The sequence below is a fragment of the Xenopus laevis genome, chromosome 2S (assembly GCF_017654675.1).
Source record: "Xenopus laevis strain J_2021 chromosome 2S, Xenopus_laevis_v10.1, whole genome shotgun sequence".
Taxonomy (NCBI): Eukaryota; Metazoa; Chordata; class Amphibia; order Anura; family Pipidae; genus Xenopus; species Xenopus laevis.
The window spans coordinates 35842034-35868964 of NC_054374.1; the positions used below are offsets into that span (position 1 = coordinate 35842034).

The window sequence follows — 26931 nt, forward strand, 5'->3', positions numbered from 1 at the left end:
GCCGGCAGGACACTGGGAAAAAAACCCAGTGGTCCCCCAGCTCTAGTGGGCCCAGATCCACCATCTGGATTTCTTCCCGGGGCATATGCCTCAGGGTCCCCCTCCAGACCCTGACGGCTACTGCCTCAAGGCCTCCCATCCGGCAACCACATATGCGCGTCAGCACAGCTTTTTGCCGCGCCCACGACCAGTGTATGCGTGGATGCGCGAGTGCGCACTCACATGGCAGGGGGAGGGTTGCAGGCTGGTAGGCAGCAAGGCAGCAGCCCTCAGAGTCCAGAGGGGGACCCATGTATGCAGGGTTTGCACTGGGTGCTCCAATTTCCACTCTACAAAAACATATAGGTAGGTTCTGGGACACAGTCAGGAATCACAGGGACATATACTACTAAATTAGCAGGACCTTACTCCACATGGGGGTCACTGTCCTGGGCCTCTGGGCAGAGGGCCCTGCCAATAAGCATAATGAGCCTGATCCATCCTAATCACATAATTTATGCCACAATCCCACATACACTGCACACAAGCCTGTCTTCTTCACAACTAGGAAACCACACGTTTACATAACACCGGGCTCTCCTCTGTCACAGGGCTCCTGAGTGCAGTACCACTTGTACCCCATTGATGGTGGCCCTGATCAACTTTACAAGTTAAAGTTTAAAGATAAATGTACCCACAGTAAATGTGATATTAAACTATTATTGTAAGCTCCACTGGGGTAGGGACTGATGTGAATGGTGTATGATGTTTCCTGGAGTTTCCCTATAGAAGCTGCCAAGTATTTAGTGGTTTGTTTTTGCATGTGGGGGAACACTGTCCCAGGAAAACGGTCCATTGCATGGGGAGTTGTAATGCCAACATGTGTGCTTGTGCTGGAGTGACATTATCATCCAAAGCTGTTACTGCTGAGTGAATGCCCCAATAGGTTCTGCTGCTTTCAAAGATAAGTAAATTAACATTTCCCCAAGAGTGTTTAACCAAGGAGCATTATTGATAGCACAATACTTCCTAATACATATTAACTAATGGTATGTCTGTTATTATAAAATATAACCAAAGACTTGTGAATTAAGCCAAGAAATGAAGGTCATGTTTTCAGTTCATCCTGATAAAGGCAAAAATTAGACAGGAGGGCAATAACTCCTAAAGGGCACCTGCAGGGTGAAAACACTCCTGGTATATAAAGTTTTTCAAAAGTAATTTATGTAAATAATTTACATAACAATATGGCTGGTGCAGGCTTGTGCTCCCTTTTCACTTCATAAAGGTCGGGGAGGGGGAAAATGTAGGCATAAGGTAGGGTGCAGCAGAGGATGCAGACCAAGGTAAGGGGCCGTGTTTTTCTGCTAAAGTTGATGGATGATGCACTGTGTGCCTTGTGCTAGATTTCCTTGTGGCACAGTGTACACAGTGAAGCCATTCACCCACGTAGAAACACTAAGGATGCACCATTATTATTAAATAAAATTATATTATAATAAATAGAGATAATTATATATTATCATCTCTGTTGATTATGTACAACCCTACTGGATGCTGCAATGTTTGGCCAGGCTCTAAATAATCCATAATCCCCAAAGTTTGGAAATCTGGAAATCTCCCACTCTAATAGAGATGGAAATGTCTTCGATTATGACAATGGTAGAACTACTGGAAACAATAGAGGAGTATAAGAAGGTCATAGAAACATGGATTCAGCTGCTTATGTACCTGGGAAGCAGATCTGATGAACACAATACTAAATATAACTAAATTCTGATGGCTCTTGCCTACTCACTAGAAAGGATCATTCCGAAAACAAATGACCCTAACCCAAAGCAAATCTAAAATAATTACTGAAGAATACAAAAGTTGGATTTAGATGTTAAAGCTGAACCCAATCCCTTAAAACTCCCATGATACCCACTCCATGCCATGTACCCCATTTATAACCTTGTTTATTTTTTCCCTTTCTTTGCTGTACTTCCAACAATCACTACTGCAAGCTGATGCAATATACATATTTGCAAACTGTACTTTTGTTGTATACATTTTAAATATTGTTCTGCTTTACTTTAAATAGGCTTTTTGGATGAATAATTTTTATGAGAGTTGATGGGCTTAGCCAGTAACTTTTCAATTCACCCAGCATTCAGAGAACAACTAAATCACAAAAGTACCTTACCTGGAAATAAAATGATATTGCATAATGTTTAGAACTGCAAAAAGTTGAGGGTATTTCATTTGTCCAACATATAAATCATTAACCGGTTTTGTAGTTTTTGTCCCTTTAACCAGTTCTTTACAGTTCAAGCCCCCCTTGAAGGTTCACCCAAAATAGTTCATGAAATGAGTATAGATATAGAAAAATATATCAGTGTAGAAGTCATTGGACAGCAAATAGTTTTCACTCTAAATATCACATCATTCTACCCAAATCTTTCCCAACTGGCCTTCAGGCTGATCCCTCCTTTCCATTGCTCCAAGTCCATCTGGTAGAATGTGTGCAGTCCCATAGTTTGGGAATCACTGAGGGTCATTTATCAACACTGGGCAAATTTGCCCGTGGGCTGTTACCCATGGCAACCAATCAAATTGTTGCATTCATTGTTCCACTTGCAGCTGCTTGGAAAAAGCAAAGCACCGATTGGTTGCTATGGGTTACTGCCCACAGGCAAATTTGCCCAGTGTTGATAAATGAGCCCCACTGTCTTAGAATAATCTCAAACATGCACACTAAACTATCTCCACTGCATGGTCTAAGCCCAGATAATGCAGCCTTAGACCCAATACTAGTTTAAATAACCATGGCGTTCCCGCCCTAAAGCTGGCCATAGATGTTCAGATTTTATTTCTTGTATGACAAACATTTGGATATTGATCGTTCATTTTATGCAGTGATCTAAAACTAACCATTCCGATTTAAACTGCAGGATTAAAGTAACAAATCAGACAATGTTCTGAGCATTAATTGACAGACAGCAATCGAGAGTTATGTCCCTGAAATAGAAATAACACTCATCCATGGATATTGTCAGATATTATCGTATTTTAACCTGTCCAATTGACTAAAAGACCAAACGCCATGGTACGAAAATTGACCACAAAATTGTATGAAACTTTGTTATTGTACGACTATATCTGTGCGTCTATGGGCAACTGAAGGCAAACCATGCCTTAGGCAGAAGTGTGTGACAAAAGAGCAAAGATCGTCACACCAACTTCCTGCGGCTTAGGAAAACGAAGCGCCGCGTGTTCATTGCCGCTGGCAATTTTCATTTTAGCCGGCGTAGGGCTGGGGAAAAGCAGTTTGGGGAGATTGTCGCCCCAAAGCGGAGATTTGTCGCTGGGGCGACTAATCTCCCCGAATCTGCTCGTGTGGCCAGACCCTTAAGCTTGCCATAGATGCATAAACTTCCCCATCTCCCAACCTGCCACTAACCATTCAGATCAAATAAAGTAGAAAAGAACAGATCAGCCGATGTTCTGCTCCTGACAGCAATCGTACAAAAGTTATGTCCGACTAAGGCTAGTGACAGTCTCCCTCTGAAAATTGTACGATCGGCAATACACGCAGAGATATAATCGGCAGCCAACAGAAATATTTTAACCTGTCCGATCGACCAAGCGGCCGATCTCCGCCGGACAAAAAATTTCGGGACTCTCCACACGGTCCGAAAATCATATGAATCCTTGATTCGTACGATCAGATCTTTGCGTCTATGTCCAGTTTAAGATGAAAAATTTGCTCAGACTGCTTTAATCTACAAGATAATTTAAGTTATTTTTTGTAAAGTTTAAAGTTTTTATTAACATAACAACAATGTCAATGGTTCACAGAACAATGGTGGCATGAATTGCTGATTTTTATCTGCCTCACTTCCTACTAAGAACAATACCCGCTAAACAAACCAAGCTTTTAATCTCAATTTTCACACCAGTTCACCTGTTCCTGACAGCTCTTGGTTCCTCTAACAATAATAATGGAACTGCACAGTGAGATAACAGTTATCAAACCAGGTTATATGTTATTAGACAACTTGGCTGGTTATATATTATCAGCCAAATCACTTTTGCGAGCCTACAGTATGCAGTTAGTTATGAACCTTTCATCACTCATGTTTTTGGGAGGATGGTGGACTTATATAAAACAGCCAAAGAGGAAAAAAGGTTTGATACACTCGGTTATGAATGAGAAAACTACAGGGAATATTCCGGTTGGTGCAGACTTGAAAACAATCATGTGACCCTACGTGAGCATAATACGTAGCAGAAAGAATAAGTTGCACTCGACGACTGGATTGGTGTACACGGAGGTACCTCCAAACTTTTATTTATGCGGAGTATCCTCCAATCCAGTCGTCGAGTGCAACTTATTCTTTCTGCTACGACTTATATAATATATGCTAATATATGCTTATCAATAAGTAACTGTGGGAGAAAAGTAATTGTAAGATGCGCCGGGAGATTCCCTAGCGTTCCTACCTCCCAGGTGTCTCTTAACGGCTGAGGGGGCAGGTGCGTCCATCACTGACGTCACATGTGTCAAAGTGACACTGGCGTCGGTTCCCCTTGCGTTTGACGCTGGGCATCATGAATTTGAATTTGTGGCGCCTAATTCCCTTTAAAAGGCAATTCTCCATTATGAAAATGCACAAGCTGGCTTCTATTTACAGACCCCGCTGAAGCATTATATTCTATTGGAAAATTCTGTTTTTTGACTCCTGCCTGTTTTTTGACTTTGATTCTTGACATCTGCCTTGACCCTTTTTGCCTGTTTGTGACAACGTTTTTTGCCTAATCCTTACCGGTACCTTATTTCAGACTTGTTACTACCAAACAAACCAATTCCTTGCTGGTTCTGCAATGTGCGTCTGAGTGTATCCACTGCCTTCAAAGGTTCCTGATTGACGTGTATGTTACAGTACTCTACTAAGGGCACCGATATATTTTTGGAACATTGAGAAGCTCTGGCTTCCTAATGATTTCCCGTACATTCATGCTTATACATATGCACATACACAGAGTCAGAATGAAGTCATTCTGGAACGCTATAGAACAGAACCTGTTTTATTGCATAATCAATAACTGCACTTCAGAGAATAAAGAAACTTTATGCTCAGTGAGGAGTATTTTTGACCATGAGAATTTACAGACGCCTTCTCTACAGCTAATTATTATTAGTTTTTGTGGGTTCCTCTTTGTGAGCACAGGTTGTGTATTTATCTTACTGTATGTACAGTAGTCATTTCTAAAGGGGGTCTCAGTGCTTGTGGTAATTCATCTGTCATTAAACTGCAACTCCCATCATTGCTTGGTTTCAATATGGTCTCATACATTTGAATCTACTACAACAATATACACACATGGGGGCACATTTATCAAAGGTCAAATTTGAATTCATGTAAGTATTTTAAACTCCCCAAAATTCGAATTAATTCGAAAGTCAACTGGGGGAAATTTATCAATAAAATCAAATTTTCAAAACTCAAGACGAATTTACACAACCCGAAAACTAGAATCGAATTCGATTCGAATTCGATCAAACTCGATACTAGTTTTTTCTCCGGAAAAAACTTGAATGTCGGGAAAGCTGCAAACATCTCCAAATTGATCCCTGGACCTCTCCCATTGACTTAAATAGTAATTAAGCAGGTTCTAGGTGGTGAATAGTCAAATTTGAATTCTTAAAGGGCCTGAATCTGAAAAATCTCGAAATTTGAATCGAGTTTGGATAACTCCCTTGTCGAATTTGACAGTTTTGACCATAAAAATCTTAATAAATCAGCCCCATACTGTATAACAACTAAAAGGGCACGTTTATCAAAGATCAAATAGTAAATCCTGCAACTTGCCAACGACTGACTGTTCTTAGCTATCAAAAGGCTAATGGCAATGTTAAATCTTGTTGTAAGTTTCAGTGGATTCAATCAATGTCAATAAAATATTGATTTGGATGAAATCTGCTTTCTTGACAGTTCAACCTGCACTCTCTGGGAAATTCAGTCGTTAAATTGATTGATCCGTAATGAATCATTCCGATCAAAGCCGCTAAGTGACTGCACTACCTTGCCACTGCTTAAAATCTGACTTATGTACAAATTAGAAGAAGTTCTAGGCATAATCAGCTGAAGGCCCTCTCCATGCTACTAAACCTTGCCTTTGACCTTCAGTAGATAAAGAGTACAAAACATTGCATTTCTATGGTTATTTGAATTTATAAGGATGAGATGCCATACTGCTCACATTGTAGGAGGCATTTTATATCATCTATAACAAAAAAGACCTCAGTGTATCATGCACTTATTTGAGGCTGCTCCAAAGTCACAGGCTGCTCCATACCAATTGCGATATAAATACTAAAGGCACATACTTGGATTTTACTTTTTGGGCTTTTGAGCTATCACCCTTCAACATTCATGGATAGCAGATAAACTTTTGACGCAACCCCTGGTTATGATTTCCCTTAGGGAAAAGTCCATGTGCCCTTCCCATTGTTGTGTTATTCCACATCAGCTGTGATAATAAAATCCCACCTAGTAGTAATGAAGCTCACAGAAGAATAGTAATGCTTCCTGACATAGTAAGACTTTATGAAAGTTGCATAAATGACCTCCACTATATAAATCACTAGCCATCACTGCATTTGGGTTCAGTGCCACCCTGTACACTGGACCTCAGCGTGCCCCCCTTTGCAGCAGTGTGACATCATACACACAACTTATGACATCACTTCTGCTGATAAGCGCTCACCCCCCCCCCCCACTGGATTTGTCTCCTGCAGCAGCCTGGGAGGTTTTTTTTATTTTTTTATTTTTTACTAAAACATTTTTTTTTTATGATTTCTTATATTTATATAGGTGCCTAGATATATAAACTGCCCTGTGTGTAACACTGATTTATCAAATATTGATCTGGAGAATTGCAGTTTTATATCTTCCCCATTTCTCAAACCTTTCCTGCTAACAAACCCAATACCTGCGTTAATCATCAGAACGTGTTTGAACAATTGCACACCAACCTATCTATTGTGCAGCAGCCCCAAGCATTATCTTTGCACCCCATGTGCATTGTATGTTAGGTAGACGGATATGGACAATTATTTTCTACTCTGGAACAATTTATTAAATCTAAACAATTCACATGATTAAAAATTATTTTTTATTTTAAAAAGGAGATGTTGTTTCACATTCAATATCATTGACGGTTTGGATATTTAACTGAAGTGTTTATACCGTGAAGAAATGAAGAGAAATCAGACTATAAAATAGCTGTGTTGGATTTACACTCCTTAAAAAGCTGTTATAATATGTCCCAAGGCTTTACAAAAGCAGATCTCTCTGCCCAGATGATAGTCCAGGTTTTCCAGCAAACCCTTGCCATAAATATGTAACATTTTCCTTCCTTTCTGCTCAGACTGGTCATTTGGAATGCTGTGCCAGTATTATTTGCCCTGGATGTCAGTGTGATGTGTCACAGTTTCTGTCTCTGCTAATGAATGTTCCCCAGTAACTACTTATTAAACACAATTGTTCACGTATTAAACTACAACTCCCAGTATCCCCTGAGAGCCTTTGGATTCAATTAGATGCATGAAACTCTATTTTGGAGACAACTCTTACATAAAATGGAACTACAATTTATTAAAGCTTTGTTTTTAGTGTCTCCCAATTTTTCTGAAGCTCCAGAGAAACATAAAAAACATAAATTACTGTGTACTAATAGCTGCATACTATTAATATTTGTTGGCTGCTCTGTCAACATCCAAATGAATTCCATTAATAGCCTCCAGTGATTCAAGGTTTCTCTTGTGGCCAGATTTGTGGCTCGCAATTTCAACCACTTTCTCTCTTAGATATGGTTTGGCTTACTCAACGAAAATAGTAAAGCAAACAATTCATTTGTTTTTAAAAGTTTACAATGAGTTGTTTGAATTGTTCACATGAAATGGTATCAGCTAGCAGTAGTGCCAAGCATAGACTAACCTGTGAATGGCCAGGGGCATGTCCAACGTTGTGACAGTTTATATCATTCCTCCACTTCTTTGCTCTGGTGTTTGGGTTTTTTCTCCCTTTTTTTGATGTGATGAAGTTCTGAGTATCCTCCGAGAAGAGTGGCTGAATGTGTGGTTATCTAGCTGTTATGTATGAGAACAGGTTGTTTAGATACCATTGGTACATGCTGTAACATAGTTTGTAGACATGAGGCACTGAAACAAATCCAGAATCAGATGTGTCAGTCCAGCTGTTAACTGAATGGCTAGGCACCTTGTGTATATAAGTGGGTATGTACCTTGGTACAGTCCTGCAGGGTCCCCGTGTGTGACTGTCCCGCGGGTGGTAGAATCAGGCTGATTTGCTATGTATTTAAGTCCCCAGCTTGCATGTGCATGTGCAGCAAAGCTCTGAAGTCCTTCGGGTTTGAGCAGCTGAGCAGCTGAGCAGTTGAGAGAGGAGGGACTGGGTGTGTCCTGCTGTTTCTTCACTCCATTTACTCAATGTTCGGGCTTGCTGAGTTATTCTCATACTGCACAGGCAGGAACCTCTTCTCTCAATAGGTTTACTTCATACGGGTGTACATGACTTCACCAGCCACCAAGGTCCACCATCTATCCTGAAACAAATATAAGGAGGCAGCCAGGTCATCTTCTTTGGAAGCATATATCACCCAAGGGTGCCATTCCTGGACTGGGAAATGGTTCAGATATTCCTCAAAACTGGGACAAAACTTGCTCTTAATAAATGAACATCATTTTTGAATTATCACTTTTTATATAGAGAATTTTAGCCATTATTCATAATTCTAAGGGGGTTATTTATCAAGGTCCGAATTTATCTCAGTATTTTTAATATCAAACTTTGAGCAACTCAGAATTCCCGAATGGACCTTATTTATGAAGAAAAAAGCCTGAAAAAATAGGGTCGGGCAAACTTCAGAGCTTTCCCCTGAAAACTCCGAGTTTTTTGCAACGAAACCTCAAAATCATCGGATATCAGTACAGACATCAGCACAGACACTGGAACCTTCCCCATTGACTTATACAGGACCTCGAGCTGTTGCTGCTGCCCCCCCTCCCCTGGAAATTCGCTCTTAAAGTACCAGGAGCAGCATTTTTGCTGCCCCTGGTACCTAGCGGGGAGCTGCCGCCTGAGGCAACACCCTCAACTCGCCTCATTGGCGAAGCACCCCTGCATGTATCCGACATGACACAACTGTTAGATGTGAACGCTGCACGCGTGTCTATCTGACAGACGTGTTGTCTGTAGTTTGTACCTGCGATATTTCTGTCACTCCCATTATATTCGGCGCCTACGACTTGTTGCCTGCGTTTGGAATCATTCCATGGAGTTCAGCCCTTCTACAGCTAGTATGTTAGAGTTTATCACTGCTGCTACACATTAACACAGAGACAGGGTCGGACTGGGGGGCCCGGGGCCCACCGGGACTGGTGTCCAGGGCCCCCCTCTGGCCCCCGATACCTAGGCGAATTGCCCAGGCAGCGCATAAATGACGCTCGGCATGCATGCGCAAACGGCGCTGCGATGCACCGAAATTTTTTTTAAAAAACTGGTTGGGAGAGGGGGTCTGGCCCGGGGGGGGCCCACTAGGGTCGGGGCCCACCGGGTATTTTCCCGGGCCAGTCCGACACTGCACAGAGATGTTTCAAAGCTGAATTTGATTGCATAAAGCATTTGTTTTACCTCTGATTTTGTTGAACATGCTGAAATGCCCCTCTTACTGATTGCACCTTACTTAACATAGTAAAGTGCAGAATTCACAGCCAGAAACAACCAGAGACACAATAGGGCTCATTCGCAAGTGCAGTGGGCAAAGTGCAATTTCGAGCGCAATCTCAATTTTTTCCCCTGCAATGCAGGGTTTTTTCCCCCAGAATTTTTGTCATTACGGGCACAGAGGAGCATCATTTGCTGTGCCTGTCACAATTGTAACCAATTTGCCAAAATTAATGCAACTGCGTGTGCGCTTTGTCATAAATTGGGCGCAACTGTGCAGAACATTTTCAAAGTCTGTCCATTTCCAGAGTTCGATGTACGAGTGATGTGTGAGCCCTATTTTTTTTTGGCACAAATGCATTGCAGGGATTGACACATGGTGCTAAGGGAACCCTAGAGCCACAGCCTGGTCAGGAGATGGAGATAGTTTCGGGTTTCCCCCACTCAATTAGGTGCTCAGCACCTTTATTTGGAACAAAAGGAGTTTGTGGTCATAAATGAACCCTGAGTTTCTCCTGACAGTTCGAGGTGCACCTTCTAGGGGAAAGGTTTATTGTGGGCCAAATTTGTATTTTTCTAGGAAGCTCTGGTGCTTAGTCTTGGTTAGTCTATGGTTTTAAGCTAATTACACCAAATAGGGTTGGTTCACCTTCCAAACACTTTTTGTTAGCCGAGTTGTTTTCAGATTGTTCCCCAGAAATAATTTGTTGATACATTTCTCTGCAGCATCTCTGGAGTATTAGCAATTATTGTATCAATAGTAGTCACAGGTCTTTTCAATAGTTATCACTCAAAATTCTGTTGGCATACAGAACTGGCATAATTACATTACGGGGCAGATTTATCAAGGATCGAATTTCGAAGATAAAAATACTTCGAAATTCGACCATCGAATTAAAATACTTTGACTTCGAATATCGAATTCGAAGTTTTTTCAGCGAATTTGGGTATCCTGCGGTTGAAATAAAATCCTGCGGTTGATAAATCTGCCCCTTAAACTTGATTGGCAGTTATTATAGTGAATGGTGTCAGTGCCATAGCTGTGACAATGTCAGACTGGATGAGATGAGATTTCTCCCAAAGGGTTGTATTACTGAGCAGCCCCAGAATAAGAAGAAAAGATGTTCCATTTGCCCCTCACAGTATCAGTATTTTTTGTAAATGTAACATAGCCTCTTGATACCAGCAGCACATTTCCTACTACAGGAATTCTATGTTTGTTTAAATAAGGAGGAAATACCTGTCCCTCATCAGAGGAACTAGTTAAAGCTCATCCATAGTCTTTCATGGAGTAGGGACCTCTGGTAGACATATAATCCTAACAAATGCAAAGTGTTTACCCAGAAATTATTCTGAAGACTGGATTTGCCAAACATGACAGTACCTTAATTCAAACTGTAATCTACCACATATGCACATTGACAGCTGAAAGTCAATCAAGTCACTGGATTCAGACAAATTCACACTGACCCAGAAAAATACTGCATTTTATAGCTATAACATCTACAAATAACTTTAAAATAATGTAACTTTATTCCTTGTTTGGTGTTCCTCTATAATGGAGAAGGTAAGTGGGGAGATTTAAAGCCCTGAAAAAATTGAGCTCATCCCAAAAGTATGTGGAGAGTTTGGATCTGGTCATATAGGGGTCCGTCTACTAAAGTGCGTTAAAAATATTCGCACAATATATAGACAGAATTTTCGCCAAATATGTTATCGCCAGTTTACTAACCTGCGGTAAATATAAATTTGCGAATTTTCTTGCGCAAGAATAATTGTTTGACAGTTATCGCAATCGCTGAAAATAACGCTACGTACACATTAACGCATGGTTTACTAAACAGCGAAATGTGCGAAACACAAAATTAACGCCAGAATATTCGCAAACTTATACCGCCACCTATGTAGTGGCGTAAAAGTATTTTTTTCGCCAGAAAATTCTCAAGGGGCAGGAAATATCCCATAATACTGTTTTTTTTTACCCATCATTCTTTGCTGACAGGAGACAGATCTGTAGCTATTGCTGACAAGAGGTTTTGGCTTCTGCTTCTATCTGTTGCAACAGCAGCAGTTTCAGCTCAGAGTCGTATTATTGGCAGCGGCATCACAGTCCAAGGATTCGTCAGCCTCTACACTTTTTTGGTTTCATTGTGATTGGCTACATTAAACTGTGCATTTCTATGAAGCAAAGAGATTAATTAACTGGTATAATTTCTTGTTCATATGATTCTATTGGCAGAAGGGTTTATATGATGCATACATGTTTGATTGGTGTTACTCTGGTAATGTTGTTGGATGGTATAATCATCAGTCAATAAAGTTTATGAGTTTTGAAGGTGCATTTCTGGCCATAAATGTCACAGTAAAAACTGCCATAATAACCGCCATAAAACAAGACTATTTTATAGCATAAATATTCGCAAAAACTTAATTTTTCGACAGAAAATTCGCAACTCGCAAAAATTACCGCTTACGTAAGATGGTTCCTTAACGTAGTTACCGCAAGTGATCGCAATGACTTCTGAGCGTATCGCTGTTTAGTAAACTTAGTCGCTGCGAATATTCTGGCGTAAAACCATTCTCAGAGATAACATGCGGAAACTTAAAGTCAGATTTACCGCACTTTAGTAAACGGACCCCATAGCCCATGCACTAGGGCTAGGGAAACCAGATTATGGCATAAATCTTCCCTTTTTATCAAGAATGTTATTTATTATTGTATTATATTGCTATTTTCTCTCCCTCAGGGAGGTACAATTTATGACATTAGGGGGCACATTTACTAAGGGTCGAATATCGAGGGTTAATTAACCCTCAAATTCGACCCTCGAAGTAAAATCTGTCGACTTCGAATATCGAAGTCGAAGGTTTTACTGCAAATACTACGATCGATCGATTGAAGGAAAAAAGATTCAAAGGATTTTAATCGATTTTCCTTTGATCATAAAACCCTAAAAAATAATGGGGAAGGTCCCCATAGGCTAACATTGTAGCTCAGTAGGTTTAAACTACCGAAGTATGTAGTCTGACTTTTTTTTTAAAGAGACAGTACTTCGACTATCAAATGGTCGAATAGTCGAACGATTTTTAGTTCGAATCGTTCGAAGTCGTAGCTGAAGGTCGTAGTAGCCTATTCGATGGTCGAAGCACCCAAAAAAACTTTGAAATTCAAAGGTTTTTTACTTCGAATCCTTCACTCGAGCTTAGTAAATGTGCCCGTAGGTGCTTTCACAAATACAACTGATTTTGCAATGCCCTGAGCGCCCTAATACAACATTTTTCACAGGGTCAATTTTTTTCCCATGTTTTAGTGAATAAGTTGTTATTACTGCTGATGCGTTCTAAGAATTGACCTCCCTTTCTGTAATCACACATCGGCACCCAAAAGAAACAACTTCTGTATTTTCTTAAAGTGCGCATTACACAACTAAAAGGTGTGATCATTCTTGTTTCTTTGAAAAGAAGAACAGAATTTCTGCAGAAATGTGAACTGAGGCAATATATGTCAGTGGAGCAGAAAGAAGACGTCAGAACAGTGGCTTGTACAGCAGGCAAACTCTTAAAAGATGGACAGTGACATAGAGCAAAGGAAAGTAGAGAAGACATGAACATTAATAATAGACATTTGCTTCTGGAGCTTAATCCAACATAACACTGGGGGGCCGATTCATCAAGGGTCGAATATCGAGGGTTAATTAACCCTCGATATTCGACTAGGAGTTGAAATCCTTCGACTTCGAATATCGAAGTCGAAGGATTTAGCGCAAATTCTGCGATCGAACGATCGAACGATCGAACGATTATTCCTTCGATCGAACGATTAAATCCTTCGAATCGAACGATTCGAAGGATTTAAATCCAACGATCGAAGGAATATCCTTCGATCAAAAAAACTTAGGCAAGCCTATGGGGACCTTCCCCATAGGCTAACATTGACTTCGGTAGCTTTTAGCTGCCGAACTAGGGGGTCGATTTTTTTTTTAAAGAGACAGTACTTCGACTATCGAATGGTCGAATAGTCGAACGATTTTTACTTCGAATCCTTCGATAGTCGTAGTCGAAGGTCGAAGTAGCCCATTCGATGGTCGAAGTAGCCCAAAAAAAAACTTCGAAATTCGAAGCTTTTTACCTTCGAATCCTTCACTCGAAGTTAGTGAATCGGCCCCCAAATGTCCCCATGTATATTATATATAACATTTTGTAATACAATTTTGTTATATATTTTATAATGATATACATTATTTTACTAGGGGCAAGGAAAGAAATGGGTTCAATGCCAATTTGTGGGCAAATAGTTCATAGTTCCTGAGTGCACCTAACTTGTTCCTGGCCTGGTTTCTCATTGATCCTGATTTCTGATTGCCCTGACCTGCAACTGATTTCTGGAGTAGGCCCCTGCCTGATTCTACAGATACCTTGCATTGGACATGCCCGTTCCGCTGTTCTCCTGTTCAGGGATCCTCATAAGTCCCTACTTATACTGTGCTGAGTAATTCTTGTTTAAGAAGTTGCAGTCATTGCAAAAGAAAATGAGAGAGGTACTGTAGGTCTCCCTGTAGAGTGTACTATTGTTATTATGTATAAAGCATCAATATATTCCACACTCCACAGCACTGTATGAGGGATGGATGGTAAAACTGGCATGGGATCCAAGAAGCAGATATCCAGAAAGATCAAAATTCCCTTAGAATCTATGTCAAGCATTTTAAGCAAAAAATTCAGTTTTCTTAAATTATTTATTTTTTCTCTCTAATGTAAAACAGTAACTTGTATTTGAGTAAAACTAAACCAAATAAATTCATATTGATGTTCAGATAATTTCTTAGTAGACTTAAAATGTGGTGATCCAAATTAGGGAGGACCCTTATTTAGGAAACCCCAGGTCTCTACCAAATAGATCAAACATATCCGGGTCGGACTGGGGGACCCAGGGCCCACCGGGACTGCTGTCCAGGGCCCCCCTCCAACTCCCCCACTGCGATGGTTCGGCGCGCATGAATGAATGTGGCATGGGCTGCGCATGCACAAACGCCACTCGGCACCGGGCAGGGGTCCACGAGGGTCGGGGCCCACGAGGGTCAGGCCCACTGGGTTTTTTCCCGGTGTCCTGCTGGGCCAGTCCGACCCTGAAACATATAGATTGCACGACTCAGATTTGCATGATGAAAAGGAGCAAAATCAGTTGTAAAATCAGCGAATGTGATCTACTTTGCAGTTTGAATGCTGAAGCAGATATAAAGTTACAAGGATGAGAGAGAAAATATAATCTTTCCCTATTGTAGAGCGGGTGCAGGACAAACTCAGATCTGATTAACAGAAGCATCCAGTGGCATGACATTAATTGCAGGGTCTAGCAATCATCATTTTCCAAGGCATGGTGTTAATGACTGTGTAATTATCTGTATAGGAAGTAGGGATGAATCCCAAATCCTTAGTGAAAGATTACGCCGAATATCAAACTGAATCCGAACCCTAATTGGCACCTGTAAATTAGTGAAATGAAAAAGGCAACTGAGCAAGTAGCGCCCAGTTTTTTTGTGTGACGAAAAGTCACGTAATTTTTTTTTCCTACTGAAAATGGACGAATCTTGATCAAATCACAAACCAAATCCTAGATTCGGTGTTTCCCGAATAGGAAGCTATAGAAGAGATTGAACTCTTTCTATAAATATACATAGCATGGTGTTTTCCTGGTACTGGTTTTATGAAAACGCCTGCAACGTCACTAATAACCAGTGCAACAAAGGAAATAGAGTATGCACTGCTTAATAGGTAATATGTAAATCCATTTTATTAAAAAACCCCAGAGGTGAATCACAGGGTTGTGCGTACCAAGATTTTTAATCACTTCCTCCCATCCTCTTCCTTTTTTATGTAGGGATTTTTGGGATTGTAAATACAGCAGCACTGGATTATTGGGCAATTATGCAGTATAACATGTTTGAGGAACATATTCTGTTGAAATGAAATTGTAAAAAGAAATAGATGGAGATTTATAGCAGGCTTAGAGCCACATTTATTACTTGGAGAGACTTCAGTTGGATACAGTAGCCATAAAGCACAATTGTCTCTGTGACACTTAGGGGCAAATTTATCAAGGGTCGAATTTAGAGTTTATGGGAGTTTATAAAAACTCCCATAAACTCGAAATTTGGGGGGGAAACGACCAATCGAAATGTATTAAAAAATGTAACAATTTTAAATTCATGTGAATAGGATCAAACTGCAAAATTGAATAGAATCCAAATCAAATTAGTTTCAAATTTGATTTGAGTTTTTTCAACAAAAAAACACCCTTTTTTTAGATGGTGAAAAATTCTTATTTAAAAATTCAAATTTTAAATTCGACCCTTGATAAATCTGGCCCTTAGAGAGTTATCTATTGAAGTCTGAATGCAAAAAACTGCGAGTCCATATTTTTAGTGGAATAAAAAAACCTCGAATTTTGTGAGATTTATTATACCCGGAGGATGGAAAAAGTCTGAATCTGAAAATCCTCCATCACAGACCTGCCAAGGTTGTATATAAATCAATGGGAGAGGTGTGGTCTGCACTGGAATTAGCCAGAAAATCTTATTATTTTGCACTTTTCAGGCAAAAATCCAAAAAATTCAGACTTTTTGGGAAAAAAAACCCAAAAAATGAGTTATCAAGTTTTCCTCCGCTCTGATTAAAACATATTTTCTTAATAATAAATAAAGTCAAATTGTGGAATTTAGTTTGCTTGGACTTTTCTTAATAAAATGATCAGAAAAATTCAGATAAAACCCTCCCTATATGCACACACTTTAATGCATTGAGTAAGAACTATTCATTTCAGATTATATCTTAGAACGTTTTGTTGCTCTTTTGCTCTATATTGAACCCATTTTCATTGTAAACAGGTTGTACGGGAAGCTATAAAACTAATGTCTTATAAACAGTTTGGGGGCAGATTTATCAAAAGTGAGCTTTTTTAGAAGGGTATTTATCAAATATTGAACTCTTCCCTTCCATTGATAAATACATTTGTAAAAACCAAAAGGAATGAATAGAAAGAGGGTGAGTTTTTCTGTGATGAGCTCTAACAAACTTTGATGCATCTGCCCCATCATTTTTATCATTTTAAGGAACTCATAAAAATTAATGTGTGCCCTTTCCCTTTCTCTTTCATGCTATCAAGCAAGCTTTTATTTTTTATCAAGTTCCTACTTTAGAGGATTTCTTTGAAGAAATATCTTCCTAGAAGCAGCACAAGCATTTTAGTGGACTTTGCTGTGCCATTTAAAGCTGGTCTATATTAAACTGATTTTGTGTAAATCGTTTTTTACCATATCAAAGTATTTTAATAAAAAGTTTGAATTTTTAATAAAAGGTAAGTCTCAATTTATTGCCTCCATGATGAACAGTAACTATAAAATGGGTGTGTTTGCTATAGAAACTCTACTATACCTTTCTACAAAAGATAGATCGGGATCCACCAGTAGACCATTAGCTGGTGATCAGTAGATCTCAAGACACTGTCAACAAACAGCTTGTCTATATCACCCTCCTGTTTTATGCTTTTCATTCAGATAGTTATTATGTTAAGGTTGCATAAGAAATAATTGTTTGTTAAAATATAGCAATATAAATTCACTCTTAAATCACTATAATATGTAAATAATATTTTCCATGGAACAGAATACTTACAATCCTTTTATAGATGTAGATTATAATGGGACAATATCACTAAAAGTAGACCTCGCATAATCACTCCTGGTTTATATAAACAAGCTGCTGAATAGCCATGGGAGCAGCCATTCAAGCACAGGATACACAATAGATAACTGATAAGCCCTTTAGAATCCCAATGTTCACTATAGAGCTTATCAGTTATCTGCTGGGTATCCTGTGCCTTTTCTACTATTTCAGCTTTGAATGGCTGCCCCCATTGCTACACAACAGCTTGTTTATATAAACTACAGTAGTGTTTCTGAAGCAAATACACCAGTTTTACCAGTGCAACACAACAGTACATTATATTTTCATTACTTTAGGACACTTTTTGGTTACTGTTCCTTTAAAGGCAGTGACACATGGGAAGTTTTGTTGTTCACTGGAAATCTCCTCTCCCACAGTGACCAAAAATACCTTCCTTTCTGGTTCCATTGGAATTGTTGCATGTAACACACTTGACATGTAGCAGTCAGGAGTAAATATGTGAATCTGCTTTCTTCAACATTTTCCTATGGTTATAAAGTGTTGACTTCAATATATCAAGAGGGGAATGTATGTTTGGGTGCCTTGTCACTAGCGGGAGAGAACAAAGTACCCTGTGTGTCATTGCTGTAAGGCTAGTACCACACATAGATGATTTTGATTTTATCTGCAGACAGAGAATCCACTTCTACAACGAGAATTAGCCCCTTCCTTGTCTGAACCCGGATCCATTGCATTGGGCTAGGGCGCAGGCGCACCTGGTGGATTTTGGTGATGAAATGCATAATCTCATGTTTTTATGCTGAAATCCACTGCATGTGTCTGCACCCGGGTCAAATCAATTGATCTGGGTTCAGGCAAGGAAGTACTGTACCTCCCAACATTGGTAAATTTGAAAGAGGGACAAAAAGTAAAAAAAATTTTGACCATGCCCATTTTGTGGCTACATCCCCTAAATACCACTTCCATTTTCCAAAATTTGCCAAGTTTTGGAAACCCTGGTGTAACTAGAGCGCAGGGCCCCCCTGCTAAAAAAAATTCAGAGAGGCAATCTTCCCAACCCTCCCACCTACTCCCACCCATTTTGCTAATGAAGGTGAAATAGCCCTTTAAGTTGTGAGTCACAGTTCTCCCAAGAGACTTGCTTATCTTAAATAGTTACAATAGTATTTTTGCTTATCTTAAATTGTTCAAATGAATGTAAGTGCAGGCTCAGAGTATTCTTGTCTCTCTACCAAAAAGCCTTATTTCATTAAGTTTCAGCAACTTTGTATCTTTTTTCTGGCATCAGTGCAGGAGACTGTTGTCAATATCGGGAGGGAGTTAATAGAAGTGGATTCTCGGCCTGCATTTATCTAAAGGCTGAGATCTGCTACTTGTGGCACTAGGCTTCACACAAGGTTTCAAAGCAAGTCAGCCTGTATCAGTCAGAATTTACTGATAGTCGCCTACCATCAGGATAATAAGTTTAATTACTGTATGCACCAGATTGCCAACATCACTTTCCTTCTGAAATGATTTGCCAGTTGGTCAGCTGAAGGCAGACTGAAATGAGTCAGAGCTTGCTGAACAGGATTATTTGTAGGAATACAATGGTAATGCCTTCATGTTTTTAATCTTCTTTACAACTATAACAATTGTACTGCTGTAAGTAACCGTAGATGTGACACAAATGAACGTTTGGCACCAAACTCAGACTATTAAAGCATTAAAATGTTATAAAAGGAAGTGAGGTAAAGTGAAAGCCAGCTGTGGAGATGTGCCCATACATTTATATGTGATTTTCTTATCCCTTTTTTTGGCAATAAATAATTTAAAACAAGAATGCAGCTTGCTCTTGGGTTTTGGAAATACAGATCTCACAGAACAGTTTGCAAAGGGAGGAAAGCTGATTACTTGTTCAAAATAAACTCTCTAAACACCATAAGGAAGGGACGTGCTGCAAATTATCATTGTATGTGTTAAGGTGGCCATAGATGTTACAGTTGCGATATTTTCATAAGAAAGAATCGATCATTCATTTTCAGTGCAGATGTGTTAGAGCTGAATCGTTGGCTATACAGGTACAAACAATAGAATTCTACCTGTATCTAACAATTCAACAATAACAGCGGCCAATGTTTAGGTGGCATCGATTTAAAATTCTCCAACCTGCCCGATCGGCAGGCTGACGGATATCCAAGTCTTCTGCCGATATCGATCGGCTCTTCTCCCATCAGACATGCATAGAATATTACATGAAACTACCTGTATATTCTGTACAATATTTTTGGTGGTCTATGACCACCTTAAGGCGCATGCTCCTTTATTGTTTGTGTATGTGAATCACCAGATAAAGAGGTTCTGCGCTATAGTTTGTTAGTTCACTTGAGAGTCCCTTGCTTACTTATTTGTGTATACAGTATGTATTGTCTTATCAGTGGGAACTGCCTACAGGCTAATGTTGCTTGTTTTTCCAATAGCTAAAAATACCTGTAGTCACGTCCCATGGTTCCCATTGACTTGGAATGTGTGAGCACATTTCTACCTGAAAATGCTCAGCTGAGAACTGAAGCCATACATGTCACATTAAAGGACATGTAAAGGCAAAAAAATTAAATCCCAGTTTTACTTTCTTTAATAAAAAAGAAACCTATCTCCAATATACTTTAATTAAAAAATGTGTACTGTTTTTATAAGAAACCTGACTGTATGCAGGGAAATTCTCCCTTCATTTACTGCTGTGGATAGGAATTGTCAGATGGTCCCTAACTGCTGAGCAGGGAAACAATCATACTTATGAACAGCAGGGGGAGCCCCCGCCTTACTTCCCAGCCATGCAGAACTCAAGCAGCTTTGTTTATGACTATACCTAAGCAGCCCAGACCCCACATAGCATGTGCACAGTCTTAGTCTTGAAAAGATGTTTAACAAAGTAACAAGATGGTGACCCCCTGTAGCCAACTTTGAAAGCATCAATTATTTGTTTGATTAGGCTTGTTGTGCAGTAAGTTCATGTTTATATTTAGTATACAAAATACAGCATTTCTAGCCTTATTCTATATTAGACTTTACATGCCCTTTAAGGGAGTTATTTACCAAAAGGCGAATTTCAAATTATGTGAATTTTTTTTAACTATGATAAATTAGAATGTACTCACAACTTGAATGGGAGGTTATTTAAGAAAAACCTTGAACGTCTAACATTCGATTGAATAGGAACAACCCAAAAACCAAATCAAATTTGAATTGGGTTATACTTCGAAAAAAACTTGAATGTCTATTATCTTCAAATGGTTCAACTGACCTCTGCCATTCACTTCTACATGAATTCAGCAGGTTTTAGGTGAAGAAGGGTCAAGGTGTAATAAATCTTACATTCAAATTCAAATTCGATTTGGTGGTTTTAAATTCGAAATTGTGCGTTTTGGCCACACACAAAAAATCTAAAATTTTGAATTTACCATTCGAACCTTAGTAAATGTGCCCTAACATCATAATGTAATTTTAAGCATTCTCAGTTAACATCAATAATGACATAGGGGCAGATTTCAGAATGAACTAGAGAATGAACTCCTCCTGACATACTCAGTCTTAAACTCAGGTGGAACAGCAGAATGTGTTACAAAGAGTTTGTTGCTTGTCATTGTATTGAATATAGGAAAAATAAAGTTTTGTTTTAAAAATAAATAACTTTGTATAGGGAAAAATAACAGAGACATGAACTATACAGTTCATATATATATATATATATATATATATATATATATATATATATATATATATATATATATATATATATATATATATATATATATATATATATATAGTATAGCATATACTGTAAATTGGATTTCCTATGTGACACATGAGCTACTCACTGGAAGTCTTTAATTAAGATTCTTCTACTCCATATTTTGTTTTGATAAAGGTGTGCCTGGCATGAAGTGATCTACATTCCCCTAGGCACTGATTTAGAGGACTTTGTACCACTTATCTCAAAGCCAACAAATACCATTAATAGTCTGTATTGTGTTGCCTTTGTTTAATATACACAAAAGAACCCTATTGTTTATAGCACACAAGTAACGGTAATCCATACTGTGTTATGTTTAGTTTTGCTACTCAAAGGCAGAACTAACAAAGCAGATAAGAAAAGTTGGAAGGTTACTGTAAAGCAGTGCAAAGTATAACCCCAATGTAAAAATGGTCCTTTATTTTATTTGATAAGCATGATTAAATGACAGACTTTTAAGTTAAGTGTAAAGGTGGCCATAGACGTAAGAATTATGATCTTTCTTGGAAAAGATCTTTCCAAGAAAGATCGTTCGTTTCAATACACACGTGTAGAGCTGAATCGTCAGATATACAGGTAGATATATGGGAAGAAACAATAGAATTCTACCTGTATCTGACGATTCAGCACTAACAATGGCCGATGTTTGGGTCCCTTCAACGGCACCCGATCGGCGAGCTGACCAATATCCAAGTCTTCTGCTGATATTGGTCGGCTCTTTTTCCACCATACACGCAAGAAATATCGGACGAAAATTCGTTTCGTACAATATTATATGTGCGTCTATGGCCACCTTTAATATTGCAAAGTAACAACATACAAAGAAAGGAGATACAACTTGAACGAAATATCATTGACCAGAGGTCATTTATATATAAAGAATCCCACTGTGCCCACCTTCTTCTCCCCTCAACCCATGAAACTCGACAACCAACCCACCTTTAATTTTATTATTAACTGGTGTTACAGAAAATTCTGAAAAAATATTTAAACAGTACAAGACAAAAAAAGTTCACTGGCACACATTTAATGCTGGCATGGTGAAACCCTCGCTTTAAATTTAAGTGCTAAATAAATTTAAAGCAAGGGTTTCGACCTGCCAGCATTACCTGTGTGCCAGTGTACTTTTTGGTCTTGTACTGCTGATGGGTTGCCGATGCCCTGTTTGCTGAGCACCAGGGATCCAGTTTCCAGGAGGGTCAGGGTGTGCGTCTGCAGTTGGATAAATCTGAAAAAATCTTTGAGCCATACAGATTATTTCTGCTTGGAGACCAAAATCACTGTTTACACAAACACATCTTCCATCTGACATATAAATTATCTTTGTCACGTAAAAAAAAAAGCCATTTATGAATAAGAGAATATACAGTCTAACACACAATCATTGAAATTCTAGAAAAACTTGTTTCATAACTGTTCTGCAACACAAAATAGAACTTGTTTGTACAAAAAGCATTACGTGTTATGAGTGGATTAGGTGCTGGAAATAGTAATGTAACCTCTTGCATTGTCACTAACTAAAGGAAGCAAAATATAAATATTTGGGTGTGATTCTACCTTTCAGGTTTGTACCCTTTGTGTCCTATAACATGCTATTATCTTTTAAGGGTAATAAGTTTATTTTAGTCGCTGACATTTCATGACTGTGAAAAACATGGCTGATATATTTTTGCCATAATAGCCATTATATTACAGCTTATATGAATTATTGTCGTCACTCAAATGATCTGAAAGATATTTGTGTAAGAAGTCACTGTTCAGATTACTTTTTTTTATAAATGCACTTATATGTACTTACAGCCTCGGAATACATTGCTAGTGCATTAATCAATTTCTCTTTTGTATGTTTGAATTTAATTAGGCCATAATGCTTCCGTTATTTATTTAGGCTTGGACTGCTCTCACACCTCTCAATATATTTATGCAAAGGAGTCGTTGTACGTTTGTATTTTTAACAGTACCTAGTAGAATTAAGTCAAAAGCAACTGGACATGTTTTCTCATCCGAGTGACTTCTTCAGTTCAACTGAAGTGTTAGGGAATTCCCTGGCATTAAGACCCTTGAGGGTAGTAAAGTCACAGACATCCAATCACAATGGTTCCATTGAACTTCAGTAAGGTGTTGGCTGAAACTCTCAGCGACGTGAAAATGTGATCCATTCACAATGGATGACTTTCATTGAGGCAGGTCTTAATCTTTCAATGTACATTACTGGAAGTACGAATTGTTGTGAAGCCGCCATGGTAAGGATGTCAAAGCGGCTTTGTATGTTGATGACAAACAGTGTCACGGGCCTCCTCCTCTGTTCAGGAATGGATTTTCCACTTTGGCATAAATGGCCTCTTTCTCACCTCTGTCCTCTGTCCTCTCTTTCCAAAATGTGCACATTGTTGTCCTCAAAGGAATGGCTAGTCCTGAGGAGTTCTATGTCGGGCCATTCTCTTACAGAGCAGTTGCTTTTTTATGCCCAGTGTATAGATCGGAGCACTCCTCACTACACTGGACAGCATAGACCATATTGCTCTTCATGTGCTTTGGTGTTGAGTCTTTAGGGTGCACCAACTTCTGTCTTATGGTGTTTCTGGGTTTGAAATACACAGGAATGTGATGTTTCTTGAAAAGTTCTCTTCTGCACTGATTGCCACAGTTTCAGCTCGATGGGGTAAAATTATTTTAACCCCCAGTTTATGTTTCAGAGGGTGATGGGAATCACAACAAATATTGATCGGTGTGAGTGGGTTTCCTGTTTATAGGCTTCCTCCCTCCTTGATAACTATTGCACAGTCCATAAATGGCAGTTTGCCATCTTTCACATTTTCCCTAGTGAACTTGATGTTTTTGTCCACCGAGTTTATATGCTGAGTGAACGCTGGAACCTCATATTCTTTCATTTTGACCCAGGTGTCGTCCACATATCTGAACCAATGAATTGGTGCTGTTCCCTTCAAGGTATTCAGGGCTTTCTTTTCCACTTCTTCCATGTAAAGGTTCACTACTATTGGAGATACAGGTAAACCGATGGCACAGCCATGTTTTTGTCCATAAAGACTTCCTTGTGCTTAAAATAAGTGGTATTAAGGTATAGGTCCAGTAAGGAACAAACTTGTTCTAGGCTCAGCTTTATTCTTCTGCTGAGGGTGGTGTATTGTATCAGTCTGTTCCAATTGCTTTGGATGTGGGTATGCACGTGAATAGATATGTAACATAATAGGACACCATAGTCTCATTGTCTCCAGTTTAACCTTGGGCACTTTGTTGACAAAGTCCATGGCGTTCTGAATGTGGTGTACTGTGCTGCCAACTTATGGGGCTAAGATGTTGGCCACATGTTTTGTGATGTTGTCACATGAAGTCACAGAGTTAATGCTGATTTCAGCTTCAGAGGGGCTCCTTCCTTGTGTATTTCCTTGAGTCCAAATAGGCATGGAGTGGCTTCACCTGGGTAAAGGTGACGATACAATGGCAGACTAATGACCTTGAAAGCAGTCTATAACCTTTTTCTTGTAGCTGCTTGTACGTTCCTCTTGTTTCATATGTATTGCAATCACTGAGTAGTGTGGCCACTTTAGAGTGGTATACTGAAGTGTTCAGAACTACTGTGCAATGTCAGAGCCCTCCTCTCCTGCTAACTTAGGTTTGAAGGTGGAGCTTTAGCATTAGCTAGGGCTGTCGATACTTTGAACCGGATGTTTTCAGCCTCATCAGAAGGTATCTTATTATTGTGGATAGAAGATTCTTTGGCTGCGAAACAATTTACCACTGGGACATACTGTGGTGCCAAAGCAAAGTTTAGTCCCTTGACTAAGACTTCCTTCTGTGGTTCCTTGAGTTCCCTGTCTGACAAATTCTTTACCCACAGATCCTTGATGTTCTGGGATGTCCTGTTCATATCTTCTTCCTTCCCTGATGATTTGTCTATTCTCCGAGGGTTGTTTGTACGTGACAATAAACTGGTGAATTTTTTTATCTGCCTCTCCTTGCCCTTTACAAGTTGTGCTAGCTGCACTCGCTCTGTGAACTTGTAGGTGGTTTCTATAATTTTCTGTCCGTCTTCTTATATTCCTGTACCACTTTCAGGGTAATCTCCCCAAAATGATTAGTAATATATCTATGAAGATTCTAATTTATCCAGGTCATTTATTAGGCCATTTGGGCGAGCAGCTACTTAATGCAATAACAGGATATAGTTTATATAGGACTTGACCTGAGCTGCACACTAGAAACACACACATAATTTCTTTAGGCATTTGTTTTAAAGCTTTATTAAACATTTTGATACCTATCCCATTTTTGCAGGACATTGTGGTGGAACATGTTGCATAGGAACTGCATTCACTACAATGGAGAATGGCTGTGTCTTGTGGCACCATACTGAGTCAAATGCCCTATCATAATCTGCTCCTTCCATTATCATTATCATTCAAGTGCCCTTTAATAAACCAACTTAGTAACACTTGAACTGAATTCTAAGAATGCATTTTTCATCATTAATATTTCTGGGAAATATCAGATCAGACACAGAAGATCAAAGTCCATAAGCTTTTTCGTGTTGTCTAAACAACCATTGTGCCAACTTCCTTTTGTCTTTTTTATCTTATGAAGATAGATATCTTTAGATCTAAGAAATTCATTATCCATTTAGCACACTGAAACAGCAGGGTATTACATAAGTTCTGTTATCAAAGTGCCAACAATTTCATGCTTTGTAGCACAAATCCCTGAATTTCTGAAAAGCTAGAACAAATGTTTGCCTCTTTGGCCAATAACGGGTAACGCGAATGGTACAATTACACTACCAGGAAAGACTATTACACATTTGTTTGTTTACTCTGGAGAAGGGGCGCTTGTTAGGGATCATAATAATTGTTTTCAAGTACATTAGAGAACATTATACTGTATGCTGATAATGGGGATTCTTTCTTTCAACAGAGTTTAAAAGGGTGGTTCACCTTCAAGTTAACATTTAGGGGCTGATTCATTAAGGGTCGAATATCGAGGGTTAATTAACCCTCGATATTCGACTAGGAATTGAAATCCTTCAACTTCGAATATCGAAGTCGAAGGATTTAGCGCAAATTCTGCGATCGTACGATCCAAGGATTATTCCTTCGATCGAATGATTAAATCCTTCGAATCGAACAATTCGAAGGATTTTAATCCAACGATTGAAGGAATATCCTTCGATCAAAAAAACTTAGGAAAGCCTATGGGGACCTTCCCCATAGGCTAACATTGATTCCGGTAGCTTTTAGCTGCCGAACTAGGGGGTCGAAGTTTTTTTTTAAAGAGACAGTACTTCGACTATCGAATGGTCGAATAGTTGAACGATTTTTAGTTCGAATCCTTCGATTCGAAGTCGTAGTCGAAGGTGAAGTAGCCCATTCGATGGTCGAAGTAGCCCAAAAAATACTTCGAAATTCTAAGTTTTTTTACTTCGAATCCTTCACTCAGCCCCTTAGTATGTTAGTTGGTCTTCATTATTTAATTTTTATAGTTTTTGAATTATTTGCCTTCTTCTTCTGATGCTTCCTAACTTTCAAATGGGGGTCACTGACCCCCTCTAAAAACAAATGCTCTGTACGGCTACACATTTGTTGTTATTGCTACTTTTTATTCATCTTTCTATTCAGTTCCTCTCCTATTCATATTCCAGTCTCTTATTCAAATTACTGCATGGTTGCTAGGGTAATTTGGACCCTAGCAACCATCTTGCTGAAATTGCAAACTGGAGAGCTGCTGAATAAAAAACGAAATAACCCACAA

At 39.1% G+C, this 26931-nt stretch overlaps 1 protein-coding gene across 3 annotated transcripts in view; it reads right to left on the bottom strand.

Annotated features, from left to right (window-relative positions):
• Window positions 1-8463, bottom strand: part of adgrg2.S (adhesion G protein-coupled receptor G2 S homeolog) — a 73729-nt gene extending 65266 nt beyond the window's left edge. Inside the window, exons 1-2 of one of the 3 annotated variants that reach the window (XM_041583647.1) lie at window positions 8272-8461; window positions 7965-8116 (exon numbers count right to left, since the gene is read on the bottom strand). In XM_041583647.1, coding sequence (XP_041439581.1) covers window positions 7965-7984 — 20 coding nt within the window. In that variant the 5' untranslated portion in view covers window positions 7985-8116; window positions 8272-8461. Of the gene's footprint in view, window positions 1-7964 lie in introns of all 3 variants that reach the window. The other 2 variants (XM_041583648.1, XM_018249086.2) reach the window with 2 other exon arrangements.
• Between the last annotated feature and the right edge of the window lie 18468 nt (window positions 8464-26931).